This window comes from Gymnoscopelus microlampas, assembly GCF_963454915.1.
Source record: "Gymnoscopelus microlampas genome assembly, chromosome: 18".
Classification (NCBI taxonomy): Eukaryota; Metazoa; Chordata; class Actinopteri; order Myctophiformes; family Myctophidae; genus Gymnoscopelus; species Gymnoscopelus microlampas.
Genome location: NC_139955.1, coordinates 28,583,224 through 28,595,695, shown reverse-complemented (window position 1 = coordinate 28,595,695; position 12,472 = coordinate 28,583,224). Strand labels below are relative to the sequence as shown.

The 12,472-nt window shown below is 40.9% G+C and overlaps 1 protein-coding gene across 5 annotated transcripts in view; it reads right to left on the bottom strand.

Annotated features, from left to right (window-relative positions):
* fam13b (family with sequence similarity 13 member B) overlaps positions 1–12,472 on the bottom strand; it is an 83,598-nt gene that overhangs the window by 13,127 nt on the left and 57,999 nt on the right. For all 5 annotated transcript variants that reach the window (XM_084042007.1, XM_084042008.1, XM_084042005.1 and 2 more), the window contains 5 exons: positions 5,120–5,164; positions 3,427–3,522; positions 2,774–2,921; positions 1,602–1,699; positions 342–393 (listed from right to left, as the gene is read on the bottom strand). In XM_084042007.1, coding sequence (XP_083898133.1) covers positions 342–393; positions 1,602–1,699; positions 2,774–2,921; positions 3,427–3,522; positions 5,120–5,164 — 439 coding nt within the window. The remainder of the gene's footprint in view (positions 1–341; positions 394–1,601; positions 1,700–2,773; positions 2,922–3,426; positions 3,523–5,119; positions 5,165–12,472) is intronic.

Genomic DNA, 12,472 nt, shown 5'->3' with positions numbered 1-12,472 from the left:
CATCTAGCAGCTTCCTCAACCTGTGAAGTAATCACTGTGCAGTTCCATTCTGCTACCTGTAGGGTCATCTCTTTCCATTTTTTACATTTCCATGCAATCATATGTAAAAAGAAACTGATATTTTAGATATGGACTAGAGTGTGTAAATAATATCAGAAGTTGTCCCTTATCTGTTGTCCTAGCTTTAATAATGTCATGCCATTCATCACATTAAAGAATACATCCATGAATATACATGAGTCTGCTTTAATTAAAGAATACATCCATGAATATACATGAGTCTGCTTTAATTAATTAACAACAACAACAATAATAATAAATAATTATACGTTTCTACTTACACAGCTCATGATATCAGACTGTCCCATGTTATCACAGGGTTGACTGTCCTTCCTACAAACACAGAAGAGTAATGTCATCAGCATACATGCAAGATAATGACTTCTGAAATGTGTCACAGTTTTGGGGACCCGTTTAAACCTTTCCACAATATAGGCATTTCCTGGGACGAATTTAATACCAAGAACACATTTCTTGTATTGTGTGAATCCCCCGAGCAATGTCAGGCATCAATACAACACAAACAATTAGTTGATCATTTTGTTTTCACAAACTGGCATGAAAAGGCATAATAGTGAATGTAGTTGTTTATCCCATTCAATCCGGGAACGCATCATCTGCAAATATTTGATTTTTTTTGGTAACTCAAATCTTTGCTTCTGGGGGTCCCTGGAACCAAAACGTTTTCAAACGCTTAAAAAAAATACATATTCCAAGATTTGCACAGATTTTCACCATTAGAAAAAATAGCAGATCTACAAGTTCGAGCTTGTGTATCTGTTATTTTTGAATAGCCAAATAAATCTTAAAATAACACAAACGATGCTTTCCCGGTCTTAAAGGGTTAAGCGAACAGCAGAGTGCGTCATGGCTTACCATACTGTCTGTGGCATACTGGCAAGGGCATGGTAGAGTCAGTGTGTGTGTGTGTGTGTGTGTGTGTGTGTGTGTGTGTGTGCGCGCACACACATATGTGTCAATGTTTCATTTGATCCAACAGACTATGTTAAATTGATGAGCCAACATGACATTTTGTCAAGTGATCCATGCATCTGGTTGGACCCAAGGCAAAATGGCTGCCTCATGTTTGTGCTCGTTTTTGTGAGAGATTCTAAGATTATGCGTGCGTCTGGCAACTCTGACGCTGACTGAAGACAGAACCTCCTCCTGTCACCTCTACAAGAATAAAGCTGTCTGCATCACTCACTGCCCTTAACAGAAAAAAAGATAAATCAATAAACATGGTGCCCCAGGCTGTTCCTTTGACCTTTAAGACTTCTGCACAAATAATACTAAATTGTCTGTATTTGAAAAAGAAGAAAAGGCATATGTACTGTATATGTTCTTTCTATATTTGCCCTATCACCTGTGCTGAATAAAAAATCTAAAAGAAAAAAAAAAGACCTGAGCACATGTAACCCAACCTGTGAATTTTGTCTTCTCTTGTTTCACCTGAAGTTAAACAACCACAGCCCCTGAAGCTAAAGATGATACTCTGGCCACCTATGCTTACGATCAAATAATACATCATATCCACCCACCTGGCAGTGTTGATGTTGTTCTCAGCGTCGATGAGGGCCTCTGTGTCCATATCCATCCCTGAGCTGTCCTCTAGGGCGGCGCTAGAGCCCTCCACAGCCTGCCAGAAAAGTCATTGATTTATTGTAATGAAAGACCAGATCAGTTTAGTGACACACACAGATATGAGATACAATGAGAGCATACAAAGGAGAAGTAAAACAAACAATCCCTGAGAGGATTGTATAAACTTCTCATCTCAAAGCAAACAAAAGACAAGACAGGGAAAGAAGAAAGAACTAGACGAGTTTAAGAACGGCGTCGCCTCCCTGTCCACTCCTCGCCTATATGTGTGTGTGAACAAATCACATTGCAGTGTTCAGTGACGAAGCCACAATATACAGACTGGCAGCTTGTCAGTGTGGTGAAGGTTTACGTCTTGTTTGGCCAAAAGTTCTTCACAAAAAACGAATAGATTTGATGAAAATGTTTGTTCTTTACATGCTTAGTTTCACTTTCCCATCACTTCCTCAGGCAATTCATGGCCAGAGGTGGCTTTCATGACATCATGCATGAAGTGACATAAGTTGTACTTTTGAGGGCACAGACCTACATACAGACAGACAGACAAAGAGAGGCCATCTGTTCTAGATGGCTTGGCCTTTGGCCACGTCGTAAAAACACCCACACACCAGAAGTCACGCCAATAAATGTAATTTTCAAATTTCCCTGCTTGTTTGGAGTGAAAATGAGAAAGCTCTTTCTGTTGCTGCTTGGCAGAGGGTATTTTAACCATACGTACTTTCTATGGTGGCCCAGTAGAACAAGGGCATACTGTGTTTATCAAATAGCCGTGGAATGGGCCGACAGACTGACAATACAGACTGGGAAATATGCAGCTAAACGACACATTATGAGTGACTGTGTGTTAGAGATGCATCTGTCCTGGATGCATCTTCGACTGATTTAACATTGAACTTTTTGCCCTTAACTCTGTGGGTGAGTGAGGAAGTATCTGTATGTTATTCACTGAGAGTGTGAGATTGTACGTGTTTGAATGAAAGACTACATGCTTTCAGCATGCCTCAGTTTCTTTCTGCCTGTGTTTGTATGCATGTGTGTATATCCTGTATGCATGCGTGTATATCCTGTATTCATGTGTGTATATCCTGTATTCATGCGTGTATATCCTGACCTGTGTGTCTTGCTGGCTGTGCTCTGCATGCTGTTCAGTCTGTGTGACTGGGGTCTCCCCATCAGTGTAGCAGGGGCTGTCCTCAGGGTCTGTCTGCTGTTCATTATCTTCATGGCTACTTTGGGGCGGAGGATCATCGGGGGCCGTCCTAAGAGACACACAGATAAAACAAATCAATGAAAAGATTAAATGAAATACGGAACAAAAAAGTATAAACAGATGTAAGTATTCAAAAAAAGTATAAAAATGCCTGTGAATGAGTATACGATTAAAACCGTTTGAAGTCCATAAAGCTCTCTAGCGTGATTTACTATACACTGTAAACACATACTGTAGGTTACTATGAGAGGGTAGCTGTGTGCGTCAGTAAAGGCCAAAATAGAGTCAGCTGACAACGGCAGGGGTCACAGTGGCAAGGGTCGGGAGTCATCCCTTCAATAACAATTCCATTTCTCTGGGTTGCATCAACAACAACCCAATTAGAAAATACCACCGCCCCACATCCCTTCTACTCAACTGTACACCGGTTCAGAATGTCTGAGTATTTTTTTAAATTGACCAATTAAGTAAAATTAAGCTGAAAGTGTGTATCTAACACAAAAAAAAAGTTCTGTGTGTGTGTTTGTGTGTGTGGTTGGGGGGGGTGCTCTTACTCCTGGTTTTCATAGCTGCTGAGGTCTTGGTCGATGGAGGTCTTCAGGTCCAACAAGTGCTGCTCCACTGCCGCCCTGATGGTCCGCTCAATGATGCTGAAACAGGAACGAACACACACACAAACACATTAACATACTGGCAACTAGAATAAAATGCATTAGGCACCAATGATCAGGACACTAAATGCCTACCTCACTCACTATAACACAACAGGGACACCAAGGATTTTAACATACTGTATGTAAAATAATGTTACTTTCCACTTTCATGGCAGCACCATCTATTTAAGTCCATTCATCTCGTGCTTTGGCTCTTAAAGCTCTTATCTCTGCTGAAGCTGCTGGTTTAAGTTGTACTTGTTATCTGTAGGTGTTTGCTGGCCACAGCAGCGAGAAGTTAAGTTTTGATGGATTTGTCAGGGCCAGGCGAACAAATACTACAGGAGCGCGCACACACACACACACACACACACACACACATACATACATACAGAGTGCTTGAGCCACGTGCCCATTTAGGACAGCAGCAGCTGTTTGGGCTCCTGCTGTTCAATGCGCAACAATTAATCATTATTATGCACTCAACACACTCATAGTGCATGCATTGCACGCACACACACCGACTCTAAACCAAGCTGTGGAGAGTTTTTGAACACAGCCTAGTAGCCGGAGGAAAGTGCAGACATTAATCACACACACACACACACACACACACACACACACACACACACACACACAGACCCGCGTGAACACATAATGCACCAAACGGTCTCCTACAGTAAGCTGGGAAATCAAGCCCTGCTTTTAATTTATTTATGAATAAACATCACTTATGTGCCATGCTTACCTCCAGGCTAATTAATTTCTAGCTGCAAACTAGCCAGCAGATCAACGTAGCTCCCACCACCACAAACTAATGTTGAACTGATATACCGTGTGGTAGTTCAATCATTTTTTAAATGGCATTATTTTAGTGCATTACCTTGTGTATTAACCAATGGACAGTATTCTAAGTACACAATAATAATGTGTATACCGTAATATAATATAGTACTGAATATAAATTCCTTAATACATAAAGCATACCACAAAAACATAAAACGGATCTGCTACTTTTGTGTGACGCTGCAGTATGATCAAGTAGGGTATTTATTTACGAAAAAGCACAAAAAGTTAGAATATGGAGAGGTTTCTGCCCGACAGCAACAATATACTAGTTATTTGAGAGGTTTTCATCAGTCATTTCTGTGTACTATTTGTACTATTATGACGTAAGTCAACAAAATGGCTGCCGCGTGAATATGGTCAGTTCATCTTAACACACAGGGATAAGGCCATTGTAAACAGACTGTTACCTTTAGTTTAACTACAAGCATTGACTTCTATGAAGGGCTGTCAGGAGAGGGAACCATGTGATGCTGAGCTCATGTCCTTGGATGAAAAAACAAGCCAGCTGTGCAAAAACGTTGCATTTTAGCGACGTCATCAAATTACCAAGAGCATGCATGCTCGCTTCCCTTGTTCCCTGCTTCTGTGTGTTTCCTGATTCCTTTAACTCTCTCTCTCCTTCACTGTATGTCCTCAATGTGTCCCGTTTCCCTCCATGTCCCTGTTAGACGTATTTTGCGTCCTTTGGTGTTGTGTAAAAATTGAGTGTGTGTGTGGAACGTTTTGTGTGTGTGTGTGTACTTACTTAGCAGAGCCAGCAGGCAGGATGGAGATGGGTGGGAGGTGGGAGCTAAAGGAACAGAAGAAAAGAGAGAATCAAGAAATGTGGTTAGAACATCACCAACTACTATCCACCAATTGCTGGCACACTATGACCTTGGGATCAGGTGTGTGTGTGAGTGAGAGAAATGAGGACAATTGTAATTGTATACGTGCATATGTACTGTAAGTGTGTGTGTGTATACAGTATATCAGGTTGAGCCACGAGTTCACTGGACTCCTAGGCACGTGCATGCACACACTTTGTGCACTGTCGACAGATGAGCTACAGAACCCTGTGTACTCCAATAATCACAAGTGTGTGTCTTGACATATGCTTTTTAACTATGTGCAACAATGTGTATATACTATGAGCATACATACATGCCTGCATACGTGTGAGCGGCTGTGTGTGTCCAATCCTCTTTATTTATAGAGCACATTTAAAACCACAGCATTAAACCAAAGTGCTGTACACTCAGTAAAACACAGTAAGTACTAAGAGTAAAACAATAAACAACAAACAGGGGTAAGGGCGCCTGAATCATCGAAAGCCAACATTTGTAACTCAAATCTTTGCTTCTGGGGGTCCCTGGAATAACATATTTTGAGATGGGGTCCACGGCCAGTAATTGTTTTGTGTGGTCCTTGACATGAAACCTTTTGAGAACCACTGATATTATAGCAATATACTTTTTCTTTTTTTTTCTAAAAACTGTTATGATTTAGATGACTTTTGTAGAATCTCCAGAAGCTACAAATGTTCGCATAAAAAAACATAACACAGACAAGGTTTGAGACGCTCCAACATGGGGTGGAAGATCGTTCCAGGGTTTGGGCGCTAAAGCGGAAAATGATCCGTCTCCCCTGGTCTTCAGCCTCGTTTGTGGGACCAAGAAATGACTGGTTGGTAGACCTCAAGACCCTTGAAGGGTTATTGGGAGGTAGAAGCTCAGATATGTACATTGGTGCCATGCCATGCATGTGTATGTATGCATAGTGCATACAGGTATGTGTTCGAATTGGTGGTGTGCCGCTGGCCTCATAAACACACACTCCAGGGCCCTCCAGGGACCTAGCCTTATGAAACAGTCACTTTCTCAAACTCTCTCTCGCACACACACACACACACACACACACAGTATGTGAGCACACCAACACAAAAAAATACACAAAGAATGTGTTTGTGAGTGTAAATGTGTGACTCTCCCTCGGACGGAAGTAGGTGGAACTGTTCAACTACTGTATGTTACTGCAGACACGGAGTCAAACACATCCCCACAATTGGCAGCTAAAGTTATGCACTGTCTGTGTGTGTGTGTGTGTGTGTGTGTGTGTGTGTGTGTGTGTGTGTGTGTGTGTGTGTGTGTGTGTGTGTGTGTGTGTGTGTTTTTGAGTGGGCAGCAACAAGGGCAACAAATGTGCTCTTTTTCATGCACACCCACATGCACATAAGGAGAGACGCCATCATCAGGTAGGTCGATAAAGACTGCATTATTAATGCCTGATAGCAAACCACGCTGCCTCCCTCATACCTCTCTCCTTATGACTGTTTTCTCCTCTCTCATTCCGACTTGTAATGTTCTGTCTCTCTCTCTAAATACCAGTACGTAGTCCTTCTTTCATTGTGTGCAAACCAGTGCTTTGAAATGTATTTTTTTGGTGGGACGCACCTATTCTAGTCCTGAGCCCAGCGTTTCCAGCTGATATTGTTTACATACGTTAATCTCATGCGATCTCAGATTCCCTTGTGCCACTGTGATCTTGAGACGTTTCTGTGCGTATGAGGATGTGCGTGTTTTGTAGAGATCAAACACTGAGCCTTGGACTATCTCGAATAAAAAGACACACACACACACCCCTACACGTTGAGAAATGCCCACGCCTGAGATATGTGTTCATAAACTCACGTGGGCACCCTCCCTTTGCCTCTATAGGCTGACCATAAATCCAGAGAAAGTGAGAGTAAAGGTTAGTCAAGCATGGGAATAAAAAAAGTAGAGGTCACTGAGGTCCCAGCCCCCCCTCTTCCCTCCAATGTGCTCTCCTTGTCCTTCTCTCTCGTTTCCTTTGAGATTACATAACAGCTGGGTCATTTCAGCATTTGATTTATACTCCATCGGGAAAAAAATAAACATAAACAGATTTTCAGGCAAACAATCGATGGGACGCTGTTTGGAGGTTATATCACATAGTATACATTAGAGCATTGGTTTTCAAAGTGGGGTCAGGGGACCCCCAGGGGTCCTTGGGGGGGCTCCAGGGGGTCCTGGGGAAAAGCAGTTAATATAGCGTCACAATCACAAACCACTTTATCCATTTATACCGTGGCTATTCAAAAATAGCAGATCCTATGGTGACTAGTGTCCCTCAGTACCACAGATAATATCTGTGGCAGGGCCTTCATAAGACATTTTGTGGACTGTGTTTTTATAGGTCCCTTTAGAGTTGGTGGCTACAATACCTTAACCTAGCTAAATGGAGGCTTGACATTATGTACATTATGCCCTTCTCTTTGGCTAACCACACCCACATTCAGCTGGCTGGTCTGAGGATTTGCCCTGGCAAAAGGCCTTATTCATGAACCTCAAATCTACCACCATGTAGCTATGTTATATTTACCATAAGGTTATTTTTTATGTGTAACCCATCATGTGGTTAAACAGCATCAACCATCTTCATCATAGAGGCTATAATATTGCCTCCGGCTACAAACACATCTTCCAAATATGCTGTTGTTGTACTCTCTTTCATGGAGAAGTCTGCATCTAAAGGAGTCATTCCTGGTGGAGGCCTAAAGCGGCACAAGGTGGCGGGTAGAGTATAAGCCTTTGACATTACTCTAAGCAGGCCAGGTAACATCGCACTGTTTTCCTACAGTAGCAGTGGCTAAGGGAGATAAGACCTTGATAAAGACTTAGTGAGTCACACCTTTAGCTAGCTGTTAACTGGCAGACACAGATTAAGTGCTCAGAGGTAGAGATTGTATTAATCTATAGGAATCTAGAGGAAATTTGTGTTATATTATTGGTCTTATTATTATTATTGTCTGACACGTCATGGCAGACCAATAATTTACGAGTCAATGTACCAATTTTGTCAATAAGACAATATTGTTACAGCCAGTGTTGGGCTTGTAACTTTACAAAAGTAATATACTACACAATACTTTTTTACTAAGTCGATAACGATAAGTAACTCATCAGATCGATCAGAAGTTACAATACTTTTGTGTTAACCGCCGTAAACGATCCTTGATAAACAGACAAGAACCCACAAATATTAGTATTAGAACAACAGAACAACATTACATTCATGATTATTTGACAGTATTCAGTCATCAGAATGAGCAGGTCCTATTGAGCCAAGGTGGGCAGTAGAGTTAATCTAGTGCTTGATGCCCTCATGAGTAATTCCCTCATGGCTAATTCTATCAGATCACAGTACGATAATCTGATGTGTGCTTAATGCTTACCAGATCCCTGAGATCACAACAGGAAGAGCTCTATTGAACAGCTTATTGTGGGAAGCCCGAGTTATCAAATGTAATAAACAAAAAAAGATTTCTTCCCGTTACCGATTCTGATTCCCATAACTTGTGTATCGGTCGATACCGAGTGCCGATCCGATAACAGTGTGTAATTTAAACAAATCTAGGACAGTGGTTCTTAAAGTGGGGGTCCAGGGACCACCTGGGTTCCTTGAGGGGTTTCCAAAAGGACCCTTACAGGTCTGTAACTCTGAGTTATGGGGCTCCTCTTGAAATTAAGGTTTGAGAACCACTGATCTAGGAGTAAGTACGAATCCCATTAATAATTGTTAATGTGCAGCTACAAGTTCGTAAAATTATAACGTAAACAGTTGCGCAACTTCAATTGAAGCAATCAAAATATGACTGTAGATGAAATATCATCATGTGATAAATAACGTGGTTTCAGACTGGCATACTCACCGATACCAGCATTTTAGGCAGTATCGGTACCTTTTCCGATACTAGTATCGGTATCGGAACAACTCTAAAAGAACTGCAGAAAAAGTTATCCCTTACAAGCTCAGTCAAGTGTTACGTTCAATTTCTTTCTTTGACATAGCATTCATTTGTGAATGCCTATTTCTAGTGCTTGTGCTGTTGCATAATATCTACGTATATATACACAGTTCACACACACACACCAGCATGGATGGTAGTAATATATCACATATATAGGTCAGACATATCACTGCCACATAGCTAAGGCAGAGTGAAACAGAACCCATAACAGAGACTGAGAGTGAAGTATCAGTGTGAGAGTGAGCTGACCTGTATTCACGGCAGTGGTGCAAAGTAACTAAGTACATTTACTCAAGTACTGTACTTCAGTACAACTTTGAAGTACTTTTACTTTACTGGAGGATTTCCAATTGTCTATACTTTTACTTCTACTCCACTACTCCATGAGGCAAATGTATGTTGTACTTTTACTCCACTAAAATGATTTGAAAACTTTAGTTACTAGTTACTTAAACATACATTAACCACTTTAGCCCTATTTTATACCTAGGCTATTTGAAAACAGCCAATCTAGCTCACAACGCAGTGTGAGCTTGTAGATCTGCTATTTTCAAACATTTTAGTACTTTTACTTTTGGTACTTTTAGTACATTTTGGTACCAATACTTTTGTACTTTTACTCAAGTCAATTTTGAATTCTGGACTTTCACTTGTAAAAGTATTTCTACATTGCAGTATACTTAAGTAAAACATTTGTGTACTTTTTCCACCACTAATTCACGGTATACGTTATCATCATGCCCCTAGTCAGCTGACTCGCAAGCCAGTACCAAATAGCAATGACTGAGCATTTTCTCTCTGCACTGAGAAAAGGACACAAGTACAAACGGCAGCTTTGATCTCAATGAGGTCAGATGGTCATGAGGAACATAAAAATGGATCCCATGTACTCCAATATTAGCTGGTGGTATTATTATTATTATAACATTTGTGCAAATCTTTGAATATGTAATTTTTAAAGCCAACATTTGTAAAATATTTTGTTCCAGGGACCCCTAGACTCAAAGATTTGAGTTACAAATGTTCACATAAAAACATTTTCACGATTTAAAAAAAAAGAAATCGATAATGACAGAGATGCGTTCCCAAATTGAACGGGTTAATGACAGCATACAATTCTACTACCTTAAAATATATACAAATTACTGCTTTTTTTCACTTTTTTAAACCATTTTTATAATCCAAAGATGCTTTACAACAGTAATACTTGTCAATATTGCTCGACCCCATCAACACACACCTCCCAGTATTATTAAGGCAATGGCTCAGGAGGTGGAGCAGATGCCTGGGATTCGGTTCGATCCCAGCTCCCAAGCTGGCATCATATATCGTTGCTGTCTGGCAGAAACCTCCTATCTCCATATCGCATTGGTTAAATGCAGAAGACAATATGTACTTGGCCAATGAAGGTTTGCCACTAGATAAAGGCCCAAGGCCTTCACTAACTAGACAGCTGGCATGTATACCTCCAGCTAGACTAGATACACATGCAAACACTCCCTTTCTGTAACACAGAGACGTACAGTATAAGGTCAGTGTGTGTGTGTGTGTGTGTGTGTGTGTGTGTGTGTGTGTGTGTGTGTGTGTGTGTGTGTGTGTGTGTGTGTGTGTGTGTGTCTGTGTACATGCCTTCCCTGTGTGACAGACCATGATTTGACACAGGTGCTGTAGTAAGCAATCCTTACTCTGGTACTATACGCATTACACACACACACACATTTTAACAATTTATTTGCCCATATAAAAAGGAGAGCACACACACACACACACACACACACACCACACACACCACACACACACACAGTCACACACACACACACACAAATCAATGTTTCAGCAGGTAATCTATTTTACACATCGTCCCCCTCCCTGACACACATACACGATGTATATATCACTGGTTGAGTATGTACCACCCCCGGAGTTCCACTACCAAACACATACTGACACTCTCCTGAGTATCATCTTACATCTTGTAAACAGCCGTACTGAACTCAGCCTTTAAGACAGTAAACATTTATAAACACTATCCTTCAGGCTTAAAAGTGGCTATCACACTGTTGACGTGCATTTCAGTTAATTGTTGTTGGCTTATCATAGTCTACACACAGAAAACAATGGTTAGGATTCAACCCGTAATGGCAGAAAACATTCCAATGTCTGTAAGTTTTGGCCTTTCTCAGGGTTCCTATAATCCCCATGATGCATTGATCCATGGGCACGCATTGACGTTCATTACATCAGCATGATTAACGTTTTCTGAAGTCAAGTTCGCTATGTCCGTAAGCACAATAAACAAGGACAATGTCACGGCCACTGTTAAAAAACAAAGTAAAGGACAAGGACGAGGTTGTAGTTGACATTCAGTCAACTTCAATGGAGATTCAGGCAACACACTAGTAGGGTGCAACAGTAAAACTAATAGATTATTTAAAAACAACCGATAATCAATAACATAATTAATAATCGATTCCTATTTTGTCATTTTAGTTGAAGTGAAAACAAAATAAATCAAAAATCAAAAACACTGAAAACAGCCAAGACTACAAGCTCACACAAAGTGTTGTGAACTTGTAGATCTGCTGTTATGAAATAACGCTTAAATGGTTCATCGATTTGTTGATATATTAAAAATGCCCTTCTCGATTATTCGAATGATCAAAAAAGTAATTGATAGAATAAGAAATCCATTCAGGTCATCCATTCCCTAATGCCTCTGTCCAATCCATCTACCAACTCATCCACTTTTTCCATTCATACATTAATAGATGCACATATTTTTTCTCATCCATACATTCATTCTTAAGATTTCATTCACTCATTTTGTCACATCAATCAAATTTGTATTCCATTCATTCATCATCCTTCATTCATCCCCGGCAGCGTGGAGAGATTGCATAACTCTGCAAAATCCTGAGTGTTAACTTAATCCATTAAGAATGGACCCAGCAAGGCTCCATTTTGATACTCATGAGAGTTTAATTCACACACAGGCTTTTATAGTGTACCTCTGGCCCCCAGCCCTCCCTGGTGCTGTTTACCTCTGCAGCAGAACGTCGCAATACATCCTCATCTTGGCTTGATTCAGTCAGCTGTGGTGCTTGGCGGGGTGGATCACTCGGTCCGTAGCTGTGTCAGTGCCGTCAGCAGGCTTAATGTCCCGGAGCTTCTTTCCACTGGTTTCTCTGTAGGTTATTACAGTTCTGTAAGTCTTTCAAGTTCCTTTTGTTGTCCTGTAGGATGTGTGTGCCAGTTCTGCAGTTATTTTCCCTACTCTCTCTGTCTGTA